The sequence below is a fragment of the Hyla sarda genome, chromosome 5 (assembly GCF_029499605.1).
Source record: "Hyla sarda isolate aHylSar1 chromosome 5, aHylSar1.hap1, whole genome shotgun sequence".
NCBI lineage: Eukaryota > Metazoa > Chordata > Amphibia > Anura > Hylidae > Hyla > Hyla sarda.
This window is the reverse complement of record NC_079193.1, coordinates 289,164,631-289,188,247: the sequence shown is the minus strand read 5'-3', so window position 1 is coordinate 289,188,247 and position 23,617 is coordinate 289,164,631. Positions and strand designations below refer to the sequence as shown.

The following is a 23,617-nucleotide window of genomic DNA, read 5'->3' as shown; positions in this document are numbered from 1 at the left end:
CCTAAAACCTCACACTGGGGGGTATGTATGAAGGATTTTACCCTGTTTTTTTGACTGCGATTTGTCTCAAATTTCCTTTTATGTCACTTTTGCGACAAACAATTGCGCCAAATGGTTTAGAACAAAATCACTGATTTCACTTTGTTAGTCGTGATTTCAGTTACAATTATTCTTTGGTCTGGAATTCATATAATTGTGACTTTTCAATTTGGCGCAAGTTTAGGCGCAAATACCTTCATTTAGGCGCAAATCCACACCATGAATAAAGTGACAGAGAAAATAGCTACAACAATAGAATGTCCCAAAGTCAGATTCACTGCCTGAAATTCTGGGGTCTGCGCCTTTTGTAGGGCTACATTTGTGCCAAAATTCCAAACTTGCGTACGACAATTGATAATTTTGGCACAAATATGCTCCATTTGATGCAAAAAACATACATAAAATCACACATTGCTACACCAGTATTGATACATGTCCCCCTATATTCTTTGCCTTCTAATGTCTGCACAGAGATAAACTCGGGCACTGTACAGTAATCTCAGTAGATTATAACTCGTTTTTTGTACTACATTACAGGAGTACAGATTGGCTATTAGAATTCTGCCTGGTAACCAGCAAAACCGTCAATGAAATTCTAGACTATACGTGACTTGAAAACAAGGAGTGTTCATCCTATTTTTGCCACATATGCTATTTCTACCCTGATTCCTTTTAGAAGAGTATTTTAACAAAATGGCCCTTAAGCCTTCAAAAAGTACAGTCAAACAGGAACAGATGGTATTCTTACCAAGTACCCGAAGACAGCTGTCAGATGAAAAATCTGAATTGCCATACTGCTAAGGGACACATTTACTCTTTATACATTTACAAAAAATGGAAGTAATATTCTGCAGCACTTAAAGCTTCACAATCTAAATTCCACATAAACCTGTCAGTATGTTTTGGGGGTTTGAGAGGTAACTGGAGTATTAGGAGGAAACCAATGCAACATGGGGAGCAGGCAAGTTAGAGAAAATTCAGAGTCATTGGATGACATTTATCCATGTTGGTGTGAGGTAGAATAGATGTTACCCCCGTTTGCTTGGTGTATTTGTTTTACCGGTTCTCAGAATTTACCAAAATGGGGCACAGGACTTGAGAAATTCTGCACAATTATAGAAACCAGTGAGCTGCAGAGATTGGTTTAAGCTTTGTGTTCTGGCATCTGACACATTTGTACATGTCCTGTTAGCTGTCGTAAAAAAAAAAAAAAAAAAAAAAAACACTTCTAAATACAGCTCTACTGCAAAAAAGTGGTGTACGGTGCACCAAAGAGTAGACAACTTTGAAAGATGTTCTACCAAAAATTGTGCAAAAAAATTACGCAAAATTTTTAGGGTCATTTAGAACATTAAAGTGGTGTAAAGTCAATGATAAATGTCCCCCATTTAGTATATTAGAAGTAGAGCAGGAAAAAACCCTCAGGTATGGCGCTGCAGACTCTGCAGTGTCTGCAGCGCCATACCTGAGGGTTTTTTCCTGCTCTACTTCTAATATTGACTCCCAGGACGACTTGTTTCCTCCTGCAACCCATCGGCATAGCAGTGACTCGCACTACAGTACCCCAATTATATCGTGGGTGATATGCTTTTTTGCATAGATCTCAAGGTGAGCGGCCATCTATAAGCCCCGTGGGGTTGCCCCCCACCCACTACCCGATCTATTGAGGGTAAATACACGAGGCGCCATCCGTCGGTCCTTTCTTTTCTTTTCTCTACAGATTCCATTTAGTATATGTCCTAATAGTAGATTTTAACCTATATGATCTCCATTGTGCTGGTTTTGATTCCAGTCATACAACTTTGAATACTATATTAATCATACATTTATTTGAATGTTTGAATATTTTAGCACAGCAAGTTATAAAAAAAAACACAAAAAACCCTCAAAACACTTTCTACATAAAGATTTCAAAGGTAAAGTTCACAATGTAAAAACGCCATAATAATGTTACTAATAATGCAAGTTGTAGTTCAGAGGAAACCCTGAAGGATAGGGTCATACATTGCGTATAGGCTGCATGTAAAATCCTGTGTGGTGATATGAGAACATCAAGACTGATGACAACAGACTAGAAACCACATTAATCCAAAGTGACGTCATTTTAGGCAATGTCTTATTTAAAGCTCTGACCCATTTATGACTGTCTGTTCCTTTCTTCAATAAATCTGTCCCTGTAGTTTCACAATGGTTAAAATGATGCCATGTTTTCTATGCAAGGGTCTGTAAGTTGAGATGCACCTTTTTTTCCTTCTTTTTTTTGCTTTTAAATTTGCACAATTACACAATTGATAAGCCTATGTGAGATTGGGGATGATCATAGATATCAGCCTTTCAGGATGACCTAGCTATGGTTTTGAGAACTTCACAAAGAAGGACAGGAGCAGGGGATGTGTGCAGATCATCCAAGGGTTCTCCTGTGTTTGTGTCATAGAGAGAGGAACTCCCCCTCACCACTCCTCAGATGTCAGGACAAATATTTCCTAGGATTGCCCTAAAAATAAGGAGAGTCCTGCCAAATTTGGATTGTTGGCAGCTAAGTTGGCCCAAAAGATCAAAATCTTTTAGTTGCAGGATGGCTGTGATGGACATAAAACTAGTAGGACCTCACAAGTGTTAGGGTCCTTTGGGTTAAATGTTTAACATATTTGCAGTATCCCAGTACAGATCCTGTCCCCAGAATTCTGGGGTCCAGGAACTATAGCAAAAAGAGCATCAGTAGTAACCTGACACATAGCCATGGTAAGGGGGGGGATGGTTGGTCATATATCTGTTTACAACATGATGATCACCCTCAAACTCCCCCAGGTTATAGGACTGGGTAGTCCCCTGTGAACCTTGATTATATTATGGGCTATTTTCAGTGCAGTGACTGTCAAGGGGAGGTGCGCATAGTTGATGAAGGCTGTGATAAGACACCAGGATCTCCCTCCTATCTCAAGGGATACTTATCAAGTTAAATTAAATGCTCCAGAGACAGGATATTGGGACAGCCTTCTTCCTGGGACCTGAATGGACCTCAAGCCATGTCCAGGGTATCAAAGCTATCAAGTTATGCCTTACACAAAGACCTGCATCCCTCAGTGGACATTGAAGCACAAGTTAATAAAAGTACCTTATTACAACATGTTCAAACCCACTGGAAGCCAACTGAGCTCTGTACACGGAGGACAAGCAGGGCTCTGTACACGGAGGACAAACAGGGCTCTGTACACTGAGGGCAAGTAGGGCTCTGTACAATGAGGACAAGCAGGGTTCTGTACACTGAGGACAAGAAGAGCTCTGTACACTCAGCACAAGCAGGGCTCTGTACACTGAGGACAAGCAGGGCTCTGTACACTGAGGACAAGCAGGGCTCTGTACACTGAGGACAAGCAGGGCTCTGTACACTGAGGACAAGAAGGGCTCTGCACACGGAGGACAAGCAGGGCTCTGTACATGGAGGACAAGCAGGGCTCTGTACACGGAGGACAAGCAGGGCTCTGTACACTGAGGACAAGCAGGGTTCTGTACACTGAGGACAAGCAGTGCTCTGTACACTGAGGGCAAGCATGGCTCTGTACACTGAGGACAAGCAGGGCTCTGTACACTGAGGACAAGAAGAGCTCTGTGTACTGAGGACAAGCAGGGCTCTGTACAATCAGCACAAGCAGGGCTCTGTACACGGAGGACAAGCAGGGCTCTGTACACTGGTGACAATCAGGGCTCTGTACACTGAGGACAAGCAGGGCTCTGTACACTGAGGGCAAGCAGGGCTCTGTACACTAAGGACAATCAGGGCTCTGTACACTGATGACAAGCAGGGCTCTGTACACTGAGGACAAGCAGGGCTCTGTACACTGAGGACAAGCAGGGCTCTGTACACTGAGGACAAGCAGGGCTCTGTACACTGAGGACAAGAAGAGCTCTGTGCACTGAGGACAAGCAGGGTTCTGTACACTCAGGACAAGCAGGGCTCTGTACATTGAGGACAAGCAGGGTTCTGTACACTCAGGACAAGCAGGGCTCTGTACACTGAGGACAAGAAGGGCTATGTACACTGAGGACAAGCAGGGTTCTGTACACTGAGGACAAGCAGGGCTCTGTGCACTGAGGACAAGCAGGGCTCTGTACACTAAGGACAAGCAGGGCTCTGTACACTGAGGACAAGCAGGGCTCTGTACACTGAGGACAAGCAGGGCTCTGTACACTGAGGACAAGCAGGGCTCTGTACACTGAGGACAAGCAGGGCTCTGTACACTGAGGACAAGCAGGGCTCTGTACACTGAGGGCAAGCAGGGCTCTGTGCACTTAGGACAAGCAGGGCTCTGCACACTGAGGCTCTATAACACGCCCCTGGCTCGCACAGCAGGATAATTGACAAGCTAGGAGCCCGCACAGAGCCCTGCTTGTCCTGCCCTCACTTCCTGTATTTGGACTCCTCATAGAGACACACAGGCAATAGCTGCAGGGACAGCATTTTTTTACCCAAAAATATACACATTTTTTAATCAATGTATATTACAAATATACATATAATGGTATTATCTACATTATATAAAAGTTTTTGTTGGTGACAGGTACACTTTAACATTTAAAGTTAAAAACTGTAAAAAAGATTTCAGAGAGAATCCATAACAAGGAATTAGAATAGTGGCCAGATATTGAGTTGCTTTAGGCTAGAACATTGTTTCCAAGTAATAAATGCATTCTGAAATAATGCCTCAAACACTTGCAGTGCTCCATAAATATAGTAGAGTAAGTTGACCCAAACCTTAATTTTTTACTTATAATGAGGCTATGTTCAGAGAGAAATGCAGAACTCTTTCATTGATCATCAGCACTCAATACAGATTTTTATTGTTACTAGGGACTACTGTCTGTAAACATCAGATACACACCAGAAATAGTTTTCAATACTAAGAATTCTGGTGCTCTGGGTCACAGATAAATGCTGTCACAGATAGATCCAGAATTCTCAGTATTATTTGTAGCCACTTTTTTGTCACCTAGGGTATAGGTGACTATCTGGCTAGTTTGGGCTTTATTGACATCTAACTGTCTAGAGCCTCTCCTACACCTTCTACTGTGTAATCAGAAATAGGTTTTAGCCATGATCTATTTATTGTGAATAAAAAGGCTTTGGGTCATTTCATATAGAAATTTCAACTTTCAAATCCGCAAACATGAAAAAGTCAATGATGCAGCAGCAAAAAAATGGTGTCAATGGTGAACCTACACCTCATTTTTAAAGAAGTATAGAGAATAATAAGCTGACCATTGACTGCTTAGACCTCCAATCATGAGAATGGATAAAAATTGTTCCTTAAGTGAATAGAGCCCAGTGCTCTGCAAAATTTGAAAGCCCCCATAGAAAACCTCCCATTAACCTCTATGGGAGTTACACTAAAAGGGTTGTCCAAGAATAAAAAACAGAGCTAATTTCTTTCAAAAACCGCTCTGCGTCTGTCCCCAGGTTACCTAATCACTTTCAATGCCCGCAATTAGGCCAAAGGGCCCTCCAATGTTTTTTTTTTTTTTTGCTGGCATTCAGTACTATGGAACATATCTGATTTATTAAATATTCAGATTTAAGGTTTATTAACATTTTGAATTGACGGATTTGTATTGAAGGATAATAAAATGAATTGATAAAAATACAACTTGCCGGTTTACTGTTTACAGCCTAGGTTCTTAATATGTGTAGCCTAGTGGCTTATCATCATGTCTCTAGAGGTTACTCACATACTGGCCCTGATTAACTATTGTAAGCCCAAGCTGTTTTGTCGGGTGTTTGCCAAAATGTGGCGCAGCATGCCACAAATTGTGTCTGCCCTTGTTTTTACAACTCGGTCTATTTATTTTTGAATTCACAGAAAATCCTGTGAATAAATTGCTGGAAATTTACACCAAAAAAAGCTGGTCAGATAAAATTCCCAACCTGTGAATCTATGAATCCCCATAATAAATAGAAAGGAATCCTGCAAGCCATAACCAACATTTCACACTAGTGAAAACCCAACACTCTTAGTAGATCCAGGCCATATTGCTTTTAATAGCTGCAGAACAGTGTTTGATCATGGCTTTGCGGGCACAATGTAACTTATTTGAATAGAAGGTATTTGGGTTAGTAAGGATTAGAAATATTGGTTAGAGCAGTCTATATGCTATATCCAATAGACCACCTATGATTTTATGATTGACTAAGGATGGTAACTGCAGAACATTCACTTCTCCTACAGTTGTATTTGAGAAATTATTGGTGCTTTACAATTAACAATAATTACATTTTTTACATGATTGCATTGCATTAGGCACAGTATAGGATATTGTTTACAATGTGACTTCCTAATATTTAAGATAATGTGCTTCCAAATTGGAAAATAACTTTTACATACACCATGAGAGTATCTACTATACAAGGTGCACATCTATATCAGTGTCAACCTACACGTTGTGAACAACAACAACAACAACATTTTTACATTTTGGATTGACAGGGAGCACAGTTATCATTCAGTGGTTGTTCAATAATAAAATTAAATGGGCAAAATTAACAGGGGAAGTGACTGATACAAAAGCTTTTTATATGTTGTACATTTTGGCAAAACATTAACCTTTCTAACATACTTCATAAGAAAATTTCCTTTTTATAGAAATCATGGCTTATAAAATCATGGCTTTGTCCAAGGTGAAGCACAGGCATGGACAAAGTCCAGTAAGTGAGGGTGGGCTAGCACTCCTCTTTGCTGTCTGACAGGACAGGAGAGAGCACAGAGGAGTGCTATCAGACAGGAGAGAGAGCAGAGGAGTGCTATCAGACAGGAGAGAGTACAGAGGAGTACTATCAGAGAGGAGAAAGCACAGAGGAGTGCTATCAGACAGGAGAGTGCACAGAGGAGTGCTATCAGATAGGAGAGAGCACAGAGGAGTGCTGTCAGACAGGAGAGAGCACAGAAGAGTCATATTAGACAAGAGAGAGCACAGAGGAGTACTATCAGACAGGAGAGAGCACAGAGGAGTACTATCAGACAGGAGAGAGTACAGAGGAGTACTATCAGAGAGGAGAGAGCACAGAGGAGTCCTATCAGACAGGAGAGAGAACAGAGGAGTACTATCAGACAGGAGAGAGCACAGAGGAGTACTATCAGACAGGAGAGAGCACAGAGGAGTACTATCAGACAGGAGAGAGCACAGAGGAGTACTATCAGACAGGAGAGAGCACAGAGGAGTACTATCAGACAGGAGAGAGTACAGAGGAGTACTATCAGAGAGGAGAGAGCACAGAGGAGTCCTATCAGACAGGAGAGAGAACAGAGGAGTACTATCAGACAGGAGAGAGCACAGAGGAGTACTATCAGACAGGAGAGAGCACAGAGGAGTGCTATCAGACAGGAGAGATCACAGAGGAGTACTATCAGACAGGAGAGAGTACAGAGGAGTACTATCAGAGAGGAGAGAGCACAGAGGAGTCCTATCAGACAGGAAAGAGAACAGAGGAGTGCTATCAGATAGGAGAGAGAACAGAGGAGGGCTATCAGACAGGAGAGAGCACAGAAGAGTCATATTAGACAATAGAGAGCACCGAGGAGTACTATCAGTCAGGAGAGAGCACAGAGGAGTACTATCAGACAGGAGAGAGCACAGAGGAGTGCTATCAGACAGGAGAGAGCACAGGGGAGTGCTATCAGACAGGAGAGAGCACAGAGGATCCTATCAGACAGGGGAGAGCACAGAGGAGTACTATCAGACAGTACAATGTGTGTGTGTGTGTGTGTGTATATATATATATATATATATATATATATGTGGTATGTCTTGTAATTTGCATGAACTATGAAGGAATTTTATAAGCAGTCTTTTTGTTAATGCCATCCTGGAACTATGGGGGAGATAGAATTACTATCCTAAAGTTAGGCAGAATAAACATAAACCAGACAAACAGAAACAGTGCCACATTTATCACACTGGTAGATTCTGTTTGATAGATTTGGCACATATCACTAGATTTGTTGGACACTTTTCTCTTCCTTACTCCACCTCTTATTTTGCATCAATATTATGGTGCAAGTGATTAATAAATCTGGAGCATTTTGTGACTTCCTCTTAGCTACTTCCCTTTGCTCTACACTTTTGAAAACTGTCAAGTGAGACAAAAAAGAATCTAAAACACACAATACAAACAGTGCATGGCATGCATGCTACTTTTTTGATGCAATTTATGCCCGAATGCTTGCGCATTTTGCTTAGTAAATGTCCTCTTATATATTAGTATTATATCATCTTTGTTTTAACATCTTTACATTCTATTACATCGACAGTGTCATCTATTTTAAAGGAAATATGGTTGTATTATTAATTATTACTTAAGAAGTTGTTAAAGTATTATAGAAACAATAATGCTACTTTTTGTGACTGTGGGATTATTTTGGGCTACCTGCGCATTAAAGAACAACTGCAGCGTTATTACACTTATCCTCTATCCACAGGATAGGGGATAATTGTTTGATCGTAGGGACCCCCGAGATCTCCTGAACAGGGTCCCTGCATTAACGCACAGTTAGAGCGCTAATGCGCATAGCGTTGACTTAGAAAGGTCGACAGTTACGCCCCCTCGCCGCCCCCTCCCACCCTCTCCCCATACAGTTCTACGGGAGAGGCGGGGAGGAACGAACACTGCCTCCGTGCCTCTCCCATAGAACTACATAGAGAAGGCGTGTCGGCCGCCGTGTTTTTGGCAACAAATGGCCTTTAAGGGAACAATTCACAAATAGATCCTGACATATTTGAAGGTAAGTTAACTTATTCACACAAATGCCTTTGATTGCAACTGCCTCATTTCAATACTGGAAGCAAATAAAAAGGTCAAAGAGAGAACAATTGCCTCCATAGGGAAAACAGAGCGATGGCTTATAGTTATTTCTGGTAGCAGAATAGTAAAACATGTCATACATTTTTATCTCCATTCTGCTATGACATTGAATCAGCTGCCAACAACTTATCTAAAAATCACAGCCAAGCTAAAAGTGAATCGTAGAGGTAATAATGATCAATGCTTACAAGATAGGACTCTACTATGAACACTTTAGCAGCTTGTAGCCAGTATAACAATAATAAAAATAACGTATACAAGCTTAAACAACAACAAAAACATCCCAAACACATTTGTTTATGGACACTGGACAAAAATCCTCTATTTTTACGAGCTGTCTGAGAATTTATAGACAATTGGCAATTCTGCACGGGGAAGCGGGGAAAGGCATAGCTAGAAGCGCTCATACTCAGAATCTCCAATAACAGTATTATAGTATTTATTCAGCTTGCTACATAACATATACTGACTGTTACTTTTTAAATTCCCATCTGTTAATTCTGTCCCTGTGTCTGGACAAAGAGAATATTTTTTTCTGGACTCATTTTAATAAATGATGTGCTAACATTTGCTCTAAGAGAATGCAAACTAAGTAGATAAATAATTCCTAAAAAATGTAGCCAATATCATTATGTAGTTAATGTGCATTTAATGTATATGCTTTTATGTATTTACTGTGCATCTATTTATTCATTTGACTGCAATTAGATTGCTGGAGGAAATTCCACAGTAACTAAAATAATAATAAATAAAATTCCCACAGTGATTTAATTTCTCACCTGTAATTTATGTCTTCATAATATATGGCCTGTCCACTAAATAATAACATTATTTCATATTTTTAGTTATTAGTATAAAACATAATTAATGCAAAAAATGTTAAATATAAAAAAAAAATGTAATAGTCAAACAAAAAAGTTCAAACAAATAAATGTAAATAAATAAATACATAATTATATAGTCAGCAAGATAACATGCCTATAACATAACCTAATGGTATACCATTGATTAATTTTACTTACCTTATAAATTTGTAACGCGTCCTTGTTATTTTCCTCTTCATTTCCATGTTTCTGATTTTTGCCCACACGGAAACTGCCAGCATATCTCCGTGCTCGAAGTGGAAACAGGAACTGCCTCAACATTGGAAAAGCACGGCCTGGTAAGCACTAGGCCTTTCTTCGTTGGGGGGAAAAAAAACACAAAAATTGAATATGATGTAGAGTACTTTTGCGAAAATATCAAAGTAAAGATCAAATCTCAGCAGTCGGCATGGTGGATAATCTTCTACTAATACATTGTTGGCAAAAAGGGTGCTCACATTTTGCCAGCTCTTTTGTTTCTGTGTTTACAGACATGATGAAGGCATAAGGGATTATCTTGCAGCCTATGTACCAGTGCTTTACCTACTCTGGGAGCATTAGTAAAGTGTTCCAGCTTACAGCTTAAAGCTATTACATAGAATGGCTCCGTCTAGGAAGGCTTGCCACTAAGAGAAAAGATTGCACAACATGAGACTACGAGGAGGGTATACTGTAGGCCGTGATGCACATAACAAACTAGGAAACAATTGTATCTTCACCTTCGAAAAATAAAGCTCCTAGTGAGTGCGGAGAGGTTGTGGGCTCCTCTGCTTCTCATTGATGTGATTCTATTTAGACAGATGGCCCATTCTACAACATAATCTTTTCTGCCTCAGTGAAAATAACATTTTAGCTGAATTAGTGGAGGGTTAGTCTGCAAACTTCTAATTATCATGACACAACCCGCTTTTCATGCAATCTCCTATTATGAGATAGATTCATACTGACAGTTCTCTGTGATTTCCTAATCATCATGTGGATTCTTTGTCTTCCAAATGTACAGCGCTCCGCGGGTAAATTACAGTTATGAGGAGAAAACATTTAATAAGCATGAATGCAGTTTTGAGTCCAAAAACAAGAGCCAATTGAAGGTTATTCTCCAAAACTATCATGTAGAAATCCTGTGCCTTCCAAGCTATACTTTATGAATTCAATCAGAACAACTAAGAACTAAACAGGCCCCCTAGTGGGTGAAGTGGTTACAAGCAATATAAGAAGCAAAAAAGAACTCTGTTCACATCTCATTTTTAGGTACATCTACGGTATACATCCCCCATGTATATTCCTTGATGTTTACACTGACATGTCCATAGGCATCCATACACCCAACCACATTTGTTGGTGTAGTATGCATGAGCATACCTGTTTATTTACTGTTTAGAAAAGAGTATACTGTTATGCTTTCTTGAGCAATATTTTTTTTTGGACAATTAAAGAGTACCTCTCATCAAAAAATTTGTATTTTATTTTATAGTTTAATATCTTTAGATTAATTTTCTAATTGGGTTCTATTAAAAAAAATGTATACTTTTATGTGTTTTTTTGTGTTTAAACTTCTGTCCACTAAAGGTCTCACTAGGAGTCCATTTTTTAGTGAGTCCCTTTTTAAGTGTGCGTGCATCCCTGCTGGGCGCACTCCTGACTCTGCCGGCCAGCGGCGTCTTCAGGCTCCTCCTGCTGACAAGGAGAGCCGGCGCGTGCTGGCCGAGAGTCAGTTGAGCGCAGCTCTGCAAGATAGAAGCAGCAGGGCCGGCAGCTCAGTCCTCCAACGTTCCTCCTCTCTGTATGGCACATGTATAGCCAAACAGAGAGGAGGAGGCTGCCATCGATGAGGCTGCCATCCCTCCCCTGTACTCCACCTGTATGCACGCTCCCGAAAGAGAGCGCAGCATACAGGAAGAAGGGCGTAAGCTAGCCCGGCCAGGCTTCTGATGACGTTGCACCTTCCGGGCCACGCCCACTTCCTGCCCTTGTATTCTGCTCAACACTGAGCTACCGAAGATGCTATGAAAAAGGTATATATAGGGGGTTTTAAACAAAAATAAATACAGGGATAGAGATAGTTAGAATCAGGGACAGATGGGGAGAGGGATTAGGGAAAGTTTAGTTGATGATAGGTGCTCTTTAAAGTGTACCTATTATCTCAGCAATCTACTGACATGTCTTAGCTAATTGTGAGGCCGAGCACTTTGTTCTTTCATTTCTATGCTATTCTCCTCAGAAAGCCAAGCCCACAGTAAAAGCAGTTGCAGAAAGTTTTGTAGACATCCGATGAATCTGTATACCACTGACTTAGCTTTCAGAGTAGAGCTATAAGGACACAGCACTCAGCTTTTGCTTCTTGGTTCTTGCGATTAGCAGGGGTCTCCGGACCCTCACCAATCACAAAGATTCTTCACCGCACTGTTGGAAAGGTTGTGGGGGACATGGAACAATATCGCATATATTATGGTCTTGCCCCTTAATCACACAATACTGGAGAGAACTAGAACTCCTTCTGAGAAATGTACAGTATGTGGTTATTTTCCTAAACTAACAGCACAACTAGCATTACTAATGGTAGGCATACAACACATCCCTCTCAGACAAAGAGGCTTGTGCTGTGAAATATTGGTAATATCCAAAACAGCGTTAACCCAATATTGGAAGTCAACTGCTCTCCCAACAAGAGGAGAGGTTATAAATTGTATTAACCTAGCATGCAAATATGAACAGGCAATTGCATATGCTGAGAATAATGCAAATACATTCCACTGTGTGGAATAAGTGGATGGAATTTAACACTTAAAATTAAGTAAACCCCCAACAACTGTCTACACCACATAAAGTAGTCAAGACCTGTATCTCTGCTAATTTTATTTAGACTCTAAACTGTAATAGAAACATAGAATGTGTCGGCAGATAAGAACCATTTGGCCCATCTAGTCTGCCCAATAATCTGAATCCTATGAATAGTCCCTGGGCCTATCTTATATGAAGGATAGCCTTATACTTATCCCATGCATGTTTAAACTCCTTGACTGTATTTGCAGCGACCACTTCTGCAGGAAGGCTATTCCATGCATCCACTACTCTCTCAGTAAAGTAATACTTCCTGATATTACTTTTAAACCTTTGCCCCTCTAATTTAAAACTATGTCCTCTTGTGGTAGTTTTTCTTCTTTTAAATATGCTCTCCTCCTTTACCATGTTGATTCCCTTTATGTATTTAAAAGTCTCTATCATATCCCCTCTGTCTCTTCTTTCTTCAAAGCTATACATGATAAGGTCCTTTAACCTTTCCTGGTAAGTTTTATCCTGCAATCCATGTACTAGTTTAGTAGCTCTTCTTTGAACTCTCTCTAGAGTATCTATGTCCTTCTGGAGATATGGCCTCCAGTACTGCGCACAATACTTCAATTGAGGTCTCACCAGTGTTCTGTACAGCGGCATGAGCACTTCTCTCTTTCTACTGCTTATACCTCTCCCTATACATTCAAGCATTCTGCTAGCATTTCCTGCTGCTCTATTACATTGTCTTCCTACCTTTAAGTCTTCTGAAATAATTACTCCTAAATCCCTTTCCTCAGATACTGAGGTCAGGGCTGTGTCAAATAATCTATATTCTGCCTGAGGGTTTTTATGCCCCAGGTGCATTATCTTGCACTTATCCACATTGTTACGCCGAGCGCTCCGGGTCCCCGCTCCTCCCCGGAGCGCTCGCAACATCCTCGCTACGGCAGCGCCCCGGTCAGATCCACTGACCGGGTGCGCTGCGATACCGCCTCCAGCCGGGATGCGATTCGCGATGCGGGTGGCGCCCGCTCGCGATGCGCACCCCGGCTTCCGTACCTGACTCGCTCTCCCTCGGTCCTGTCCCAGCGCGCGCGGCCCCGCTCCCTAGGGCGCGCGCACGCCGGGTCTCTGCGATTTAAAGGGCCACTGCGCCACTGATTGGCGCAGTGGTTCCAATTAGTGTGTTCACCTGTGCACTCCCTATGTATACCTCACTTCCCCTGCATTCCCTCGCCGGATCTTGTTGCCCTTGTGCCTAGTGAAAGCGTTCCCTTGTGTGTTCCTAGCCTGTGTTCCAGACCTCCTGCCGTTGCCCCTGACTACGATCCTTGCTGCCTGCCCCGACCTTCTGCTACGTCCGACCTTGCTTTTGTCTACTCCCTTGTACCGCGCCTATCTTCAGCAGTCAGAGAGGTTGAGCCGTTGCTAGTGGATACGACCTGGTTACTACCGCCGCAGCAAGACCATCCCGCTTTGCGGCGGGCTCTGGTGAACACCAGTAGTAACTTAGAACCGGTCCACTAGCACGGTCCACGCCAATCCCTCTCTGGCACAGAGGATCCACCTCCTGCCAGCCGGCATCGTGACAGTAGATCCGGCCATGGATCCCGCTGAAGTTCCTCTGCCAGTTGTCGCCGACCTCACCACGGTGGTCGCCCAGCAGTCACAACAGATAGCGCAACAAGGCCATCAGCTGTCTCAACTGACCGTGATGCTTCAGCAGCTACTACCACAGCTTCAGCAATCATCTCCTCCGCCAGCTCCTGCACCTCCTCCGCAGCGAGTGGCCGCTTCCAGCCTACGACTATCCTTGCCGGATAAATTTGATGGGGACTCTAAGTTTTGCAGTGGCTTTCTTTCACAATGTTCCCTGCACTTGGAGATGATGTCGGACCAGTTTCCTACTGAAAGGTCTAAGGTGGCTTTCGTAGTCAGCCTTCTGTCTGGAAAAGCTCTGTCATGGGCCACACCTCTCTGGGACCGCAATGACCCCGTCACTGCCTCTGTACACTCCTTCTTCTCGGAAATTCGAAGTGTCTTTGAGGAACCTGCCCGAGCCTCTTCTGCTGAGACTGCCCTGCTGAACCTGGTCCAGGGTAATTCTTTCGTTGGCGAGTACGCCATACAATTCCGTACTCTTGCTTCCGAATTGTCCTGGAATGATGAGGCCCTCTGCGCGACCTTTAAAAAAGGCCTATCCAGCAACATTAAAGATGTTCTGGCCGCACGAGAAATTCCTGCTAACCTACATGAACTCATTCATCTGGCCACTCGCATTGACATGCGTTTTTCCGAAAGGCGTCAGGAGCTCCGCCAGGATATGGACTTTGTTCGCACGAGGCGTTTTTTCTCCCCGGCTCCTCTCTCCTCTGGTCCTCTGCAACCCGTTCCTGTGCCTCCCGCCGTGGAGGCTATGCAAGTTGACCGGTCTCGCCTGACACCTCAAGAGAGGACACGACGCCGCATGGAGAATCTCTGCCTGTACTGTGCCGGTACCGAACACTTCCTGAAGGATTGTCCTATCCGTCCTCCCCGCCTGGAAAGACATACGCTGACTCCGCACAAAGGTGAAACAGTCCTTGATGTCAACTCTGCTTCTCCACGTCTTACTGTGCCTGTGCGGATATCTGCCTCTACCTTCTCCTTCTCCACTAAGGCCTTCTTGGATTCCGGATCTGCAGGAAACTTTATTTTGGCCTCTCTCATCAACAGGTTCAACATCCCAGTGACCAGTCTCGCCAGACCTCTCTACATCAATTGCGTTAACAATGAAAGATTGGACTGTGCCGTGCGTTACCGCACGGAACCCCTCCTAATGTGCATCGGACCTCATCACGAAAAAATTGAGTTTTTGGTCCTCTCCAATTGCACTTCCGAAATTCTCCTTGGACTACCATGGCTTCAACGCCATTCCCCAACCCTTGATTGGTCCACAGGAGAGATCAAGAGCTGGGGTACCTCTTGTTTCAAAGACTGCCTTAAACCGGTTCCCAATACTCCCTGCCGTGACCCTGTGGTTCCCCCTGTAACCGGTCTCCCTAAGGCCTATATGGACTATGCTGACGTATTTTGCAAAAAACAAGCTGAGACTCTACCTCCTCACAGGCCTTATGACTGTCCTATTGACCTCCTCCCGGGCACTACTCCACCCCGGGGCAGAATTTATCCTCTGTCCGCCCCAGAGACTCTTGCTATGTCTGAGTACATCCAGGAAAATTTAAAAAAGGGGTTTATCCGCAAATCCTCCTCTCCTGCCGGAGCTGGATTTTTCTTTGTGTCCAAAAAAGATGGCTCCCTGCGTCCTTGCATTGACTACCGCGGACTTAATAAAATCACGGTAAAGAACCGCTACCCTCTACCTCTTATCTCTGAACTCTTTGATCGCCTCCAAGGTGCCCACATCTTTACCAAACTGGACTTAAGAGGTGCTTATAATCTCATCCGCATCAGGGAGGGAGACGAATGGAAAACGGCATTTAACACTAGAGATGGACACTTTGAGTATCTGGTCATGCCCTTTGGCCTGTGCAACGCCCCTGCCGTCTTCCAAGACTTTGTTAATGAAATTTTTCGTGATCTCTTATATTCCTGTGTTGTTGTGTATCTGGACGATATTCTGATTTTTTCTGCCAATCTAGAAGAACACCGCCAGCATGTCCGCATGGTTCTTCAGAGACTTCGAGACAATCAACTTTATGCCAAAATGGAGAAATGTCTGTTTGAATGTCAATCTCTTCCTTTCCTAGGATACTTGGTCTCTGGCCAGGGACTACAAATGGACCCAGACAAACTCTCTGCCGTCTTAGATTGGCCACGCCCCTCCGGACTCCGTGCTATCCAACGTTTTTTGGGGTTCGCCAATTATTACAGACAATTTATTCCACATTTTTCCACCATTGTGGCTCCTATCGTGGCTTTAACCAAGAAGAATGCCAATCCTAAGTCATGGCCTCCTCAAGCGGAAGACGCCTTTAAACGACTCAAGTCTGCCTTTTCTTCTGCTCCCGTGCTCTCCAGACCTGACCCTTCTAAACCCTTCCTATTGGAGGTTGATGCCTCCTCAGTAGGAGCTGGAGCGGTTCTTCTACAAAAAAATTCTTCTGGGCATGCTGTTACTTGTGGTTTTTTTTCTAGGACCTTCTCTCCGGCGGAGAGGAACTACTCCATCGGGGATCGAGAGCTACTGGCCATTAAATTAGCACTTGAGGAATGGAGGCATCTGCTGGAGGGATCAAAATTTCCAGTTATTATTTACACCGATCACAAGAATCTCTCCTATCTCCAGTCTGCCCAACGGCTGAACCCTCGCCAGGCCAGGTGGTCTCTGTTCTTTGCCCGGTTTAATTTTGAAATTCACTTTCGCCCTGCCGACAAGAACATTAGGGCCGATGCTCTCTCTCGTTCCTCGGATGCCTCGGAAGTAGAGCTCTCTCCGCAACACATCATTCCTCCTGACTGCCTGATCTCCACCTCTCCAGCCTCCATCAGGCAAACTCCTCCAGGGAAGACCTTCGTCTCTCCACGCCAACGCCTCGGAATCCTCAAATGGGGTCACTCCTCCCATCTCGCAGGCCATGCGGGCATCAAGAAATCCTTGCAACTCATCTCTCGTTTCTATTGGTGGCCGACTCTGGAGACGGATGTTGTTGATTTTGTGCGGGCCTGCACTATCTGTGCCCGGCATAAGACTCCTCGCCAGAAGCCTGCTGGTCTCCTTCATCCTCTGCCTGTCCCCGAACAGCCTTGGTCTCTGATTGGTATGGACTTTATTACAGACTTACCCCCATCCCGTGGCAACACTGTTGTTTGGGTGGTCGTTGATCGATTTTCTAAGATGGCACATTTTATTCCTCTTCCTGGACTTCCTTCAGCGCCTCAGTTGGCAAAACAATTTTTTGTACACGTTTTTCGTCTTCACGGGTTGCCCACGCAGATCGTCTCGGATAGAGGCGTCCAATTCGTGTCAAAATTCTGGAGGGCTCTCTGTAAACAACTCAAGATTAAATTAAACTTTTCTTCTGCTTATCATCCTCAATCCAATGGGCAAGTAGAAAGAATTAACCCGGTCCTGGGTGATTATTTACGGCATTTTGTTTCCTCCCGCCAGGATGACTGGGCAGATCTTCTACCATGGGCCGAATTCTCGTACAACTTCAGAGTCTCTGAATCTTCTTCCAAATCCCCATTTTTCGTGGTGTACGGCCGTCACCCTCTTCCCCCCCTCCCTACTCCCTTGCCCTCTGGTTTGCCCGCTGTGGATGAAATAACTCGTGATCGTTCCACCATATGGAAAGAGACCCAAAATTCTCTCTTACAGGCTTCATCGCGCATGAAAAAGTTTGCCGATAAGAAAAGAAGAGCTCCCCCCATTTTTTCTCCCGGAGACAAGGTATGGCTCTCCGCTAAATATGTCCGCTTCCGTGTTCCCAGTTACAAATTGGGACCACGCTATCTTGGTCCTTTCAAAATCTTGTGCCAAATGAATCCTGTCTCTTACAAACTTCTTCTTCCTCCTTCTCTTCGTATTCCTAATGCCTTTCATGTCTCTCTTCTTAAACCACTCATCATCAACCGTTTCTCTCCTAAACTTATTTCTCCCACTCCTGTCTCCGGTTCTTTGGACATCTTTCCTGTAAAGGAGATACTGGCCTCCAAAAAGGTCAGAGGAAAAACCTTTTTTTTGGTTGACTGGGAGGGCTGTGGCCCTGAAGAGAGATCCAGGGAACCTGAGGACAATATCCTAGATAAAAGTCTGGTCCTCAGGTTCTCAGGCTCCAAGAAGAGGGGGAGACCCAAGGGGGGGGGTACTGTTACGCCGAGCGCTCCGGGTCCCCGCTCCTCCCCGGAGCGCTCGCAACATCCTCGCTACGGCAGCGCCCCGGTCAGATCCACTGACCGGGTGCGCTGCGATACCGCCTCCAGCCGGGATGCGATTCGCGATGCGGGTGGCGCCCGCTCGCGATGCGCACCCCGGCTTCCGTACCTGACTCGCTCTCCCTCGGTCCTGTCCCGGCGCGCGCGGCCCCGCTCCCTAGGGCGCGCGCGCGCTGGGTCTCTGCGATTTAAAGGGCCACTGCGCCACTGATTGGCGCAGTGGTTCCAATTAGTGTGTTCACCTGTGCACTCCCTATGTATACCTCACTTCCCCTGCACTCCCTCGCCGGATCTTGTTGCCCTTGTGCCTAGTGAAAGCGTTCCCTTGTGTGTTCCTAGCCTGTGTTCCAGACCTCCTGCCGTTGCCCCTGACTACGATCCTTGCTGCCTGCCCCGACCTTCTGCTACGTCCGACCTTGCTTTTGTCTACTCCCTTGTACCGCGCCTATCTTCAGCAGTCAGAGAGGTTGAGCCGTTGCTAGTGGATACGACCTGGTTACTACCGCCGCAGCAAGACCATCCCGCTTTGCGGCGGGCTCTGGTGAACACCAGTAGTAACTTAGAACCGGTCCACTAGCACGGTCCACGCCAATCCCTCTCTGGCACAGAGGATCCACCTCCTGCCAGCCGGCATCGTGACACACATTAAATTTCAGTTGCCAGAGTTCTGACCATTCTTCTAGTTTGCCTAAATCCTTTTCCATTTGGCGGATCCCTCCAGGAACATCAACCCTGTTACATATCATTGTGTCATCAGCAAAAAGACATACCTTACCATCAAGACCTTCTGTAATATCGCTAATGAAGATATTAACCAATAATGGTCCCAGTACAGATCCCTGAGGTATCCCACTGGTGACAAGACCTTGCTCTGAATATTCTCCATTGACTACAACCCTCTGTTGTCTGTTACTCAGCCACTGCCTAATCCACTCAACAATATTGGAGTCCAAGCTCAATGACTGTAGTTTATTGATAAGTCTTCTATGTGGGACAGTGTCAAAAGCCTTATTAAAATCTAGATATGCGATGTCTACTGCCCCTCCGCCATCTATTATTTTAGTCACCCAGTCAAAAAAAATCAATAATATTTGTTTGACATGATCTTCCTGAAGTAACCCATGTTGTTTTTCATCTTGCAATCCATGGGATTTTAGATGTTCCACAATCCTATACTTTAGTAGGGTTTCCATTAATTTCCCCACTATTGATGTCAGACATACTGGCCTATAGTTGCTTGATTCCTCCTTACTACCTTTCTTGTGAATGGGCACAACATTTGCTAATTTCCAATCTTCTGGGACGGCTCCTGATACAATTGATTGGTTGAATAAATCTGTTAACGGTTTTGCTAGCTCACCACTAAATTCTTTTAATAATTTTGGGTGTATCCCATCAGGCCCCTGTGATTTATTTGTCTTTACTTTAGAAAGCAAACGTAGAACCTCTTCCTCTGTAAAGACACATGCATCAAACGATTCCTTAGTTTTCCTCTCTAATGGAGGTCCTTTTCCTTCTTTTTCTTCTGTAAAAACTGAACAGAAGTATTTATTAAGGCAGTTAGCTAGCCTCTTATTCTCTTCTACATACCTTCCTTCCTTTGTTTTTAATTTAGTTATTCCTTGTTTTGATTTCCTTTTTTCATTAATATATCTGAAGAATGTCTTATCCCCTTTTTTCACAGACTGAGCTAGTTTTTCTTCTGCCTGTGCTTTAGAAGTTCTTATGACTTGCTTGGCCTCTTTCTGCCTAGTCTTGTAGATTTCCCTATCTTAATTGCTCTGGGTTGTTTTATAATTACTTAATGCTAATTTTTAGTTTTTTATGATTTTGGCCACTTCTGCTGAGTACCACAGTGGTCTCTTCCTTTTTCTGCTTTTACTGACAAGTCTAGTGCAATTTTCTGTTGCCTTCAATAAAGCGTCTTTTAAGTAGTCCCATTTCTCCTGAACTCCATGTAATTTGTTCCAGTCTGATAGGGACTCATTTATGACTAATCTCATTTTTGAAAAGTCTGTTTTTCTAAAATCTAAAACTTTTGTTTTTGTGTGATGTGACTCCTTCACTGTTCTCATATTAAACCACACTGATTGGTGATCACTAGATCCCAAGCTTTCGCCAACAATAACATCATATACCAAATCCCCATTTGTGAATACCAAATCTAAAATGGCCTCCTTCCGCGTTGGCTCCTCAACCACTTGTTGTAGAGATAATCCCAGTAGGGAATTTAGAATATCTGTACTCCTGGCAGAACTTGCTATTTTGGTTTTCCAGTTTATATCCGGAAGATTGAAGTCTCCCATTATGGTAACTTCTCCTTTCACTGTCATTTTAGATATTTCTTCAACTAGTAGATCATCCAATTCTTTAACTTGGCCAGGTGGTCTGTATATCACACCTACAAGAGTTACTGCATGATTACCAAACTGCAATGTAACCCAAACTGACTCTGTGGTTGCCTCACTAACTTGTATTAGATTAGATTTTATGCTATCTTTCACATATAGGGCCACTCCTCCTCCTTTCTTGCCTTCTCTGTCTCTTCTGTATAAAGAGTACCCTGGTATGGATATGTCCCAGTCATTCCTTTCATTAAACCATGTCTCAGTAACAGCCACTAAATCTACATTCTCAGATGCCATTATTGACCTATGAAACTTTTCTTTCTAGGATATTCTAACTATTTCTATTCTTATTTTATTTTTCTCTGATCTTCTGGCTATATACATACTAAGATTGTATAAGTAGCTGTGCAAGTATTTGAAACAGTAGACGCTGATTATGTTATATTCAAGTCCTGGGAAAGAAAAATATTCATGTCCTGGGAAAAAAAGGGTGGGAACTCACCCTAGGTTTCCACTTAAGCATAGGGGATAAGATGTCTGATCCCGGGGGTCCCGCTGCTGGGGACCCCCACATTCTAAAAAGGAAAGGAACTGAAAGGGAACCTTTAAAACTTAGCTTTTAATATGCACATCTAAAATGTACAAAACACGGACATTTCAAAAAATAAAGTCATTAAAAACACGGACATTTCAAAAAATAAAGTCATTAAAAAGCCGCCATCAGTGTCCATCTATGCAGGTATATCTGTGCAGAACGTGCCGTCTCTCACAGGCTGAGGCTCAGTTACTGTAGCGCAACCGCTGACACCTCAATGTGATTACTCACAAGAGAGACAGCCGTTATGCACACGATACTGGTATATTACTCTCGAATAGAAATAATATATTGCTTACATGTACCATTCCTATAATTTAAACTGATGATATAAAAATTCACATCTCCTGTGTAAACACACCTCCGCTGCAATTCTACAACTGGGGGTGCGTACAGACAGGACACACAGATCGCACAGTGAATATGTGCATAGATATTTAATGGTGGATCCACCGTAACCAGACTACAAATTAGCCAATTAGGCCAAATAGACACAGATTTATACCATTTGTAACATATACTACTGTGGATACTATCCTTTTGAGAAAGTCCAGTTCACTGTTATAGCAAACCAAGGTTCATACAGACAAACTCCTTATTAGTAGATAGACTTGGTGGATATTAAGTCCACAGTTCACACTATAGCGCAGCCGCGCCTCCAAACAGGTGAATTTACAGTTCACAATATAGCGCAGCTGCGCCTCCAAGCAGGTAAGTCTTTGCTAGCTTAGCACAGATATTGCTGGTATTATTAATCCATATTAATGGCAGTCCATTAAATTATGCATGAACAGATACTAAGTTCTTTTCACTGAAAAAACTCTTCACAGAGATCGTTCTTGTCAAGGACATACAGCCAGCATACAGTCATTAGTGTATATCAGCACAAAGTTCTATGATGTATATGCACAATACTTACAGCACGGTATTCAAGCTGTTAAATGGCCCCATCAAGTGCATTTTATATAATCAGTTCACACTGAGCGATATTAGTAATCCACTGATTTTCAGCATATGTTGGTATTTAGACAGCAGTAATCCATTTTTTAGCACATAATATTCACACTATAAACAATAGTTATCCACCAATATAGCACAGATAGCTTGATCTCCTAGTGTGTTCATATATAGTCCGCAATTGTTTTGATAGCAGTTCACACTATGCGTTAAGCTCAATCACAGATTCCACACTTTGGCATGCATTGCCATTCATCAATTCCAGGTTTAAAACGTGGGTATATACTGTAGTGTGAAATATTAATTTACCGCAACAGTGGATATAAGTTGTAGTGTGACGTGGGACTAAATTTCCAAGTTAGTGCTCTCAAGAATACATTTATATGATTGCCACATTCAGTGGTTTCAAATGTCTCCAGATGATATTGTAAATGTGCTAATGTAAGTGTGCTAGCATTTACACTTAGCTGTATCCGTAGGTGCTTAGATCACATCCGAACGTCTGCATGATGGTACATCACAGCTGATGGCTCCATAGTTTCATAAAATTTCCATACGTAAAGGGTCCAACGTGTTTCAATCGCTCGATATCCTCAGGGACCTTTTATAACCTTGGTCTCCATACTGTCTTTACAGTGCAACTTTTGCACCATGCATGCAGCACTGATGGCGGCCGTACTCGACAAACAAACTATACAGGTTGATATACCTTCATTCACCTGTTCCCGCAACCAGAGGCTCCAATCAGCAGTGTGCCACGTCACTGGGAGTGGCTAACTATGCACACCGCTGAAGCAATTTGCCGGGGACCGGGAAGACTAGGTGCGCAATCTGTCAGGAGTTAAACATAGACACCTCATGCTGACTTGATGTGACAGGCAAGGGAAATGGACAATAGTGTAATCACATTCTCCCTGCTGCTCACGGTGTTCGTTTAGAGCATTGGGTGCAGTGCCAGAGGCTAATGATGTCACAGTCACGGACCCTCAATGCAAGTCTATGGGAGGGGGCGTGACGGCTGTCACGCCCCCTTCCATAGACTTGCATTCAGGGGGCATTACTATGACATCACAAGCCTCTGCCCTGCATCACCAGTCATCTGGCACAGAGTGAAGTTCGCTCCGTGCACCGAATGTCTGGGGTGCCGCAGCCGAGATCACGGGGTCCCCAGCAGTGGGACCCCCGGGATCAGAGATCTTATCCCCTATCCTTTGGATAGGGGATAACATGTCTAGGGGCAGAGTAACCCTTTATGGGCTGGTCCTGCAGGACTCCTGCTAATGGGAACTGCTTTCCTGCTGTGGAAAAAGTGCAG

General features: G+C 43.5%; 1 protein-coding gene across 1 annotated transcript in view; it reads right to left on the bottom strand.

Moving 5' to 3' along the window:
• RGS20 (regulator of G protein signaling 20) overlaps nucleotides 1–23,617 on the bottom strand; it is a 256,736-nt gene that overhangs the window by 210,960 nt on the left and 22,159 nt on the right. Inside the window, exon 2 of the mRNA XM_056521918.1 lies at nucleotides 9,913–10,069. Coding sequence (XP_056377893.1) covers nucleotides 9,913–10,035 — 123 coding nt within the window. The 5' untranslated portion in view covers nucleotides 10,036–10,069. The remainder of the gene's footprint in view (nucleotides 1–9,912; nucleotides 10,070–23,617) is intronic.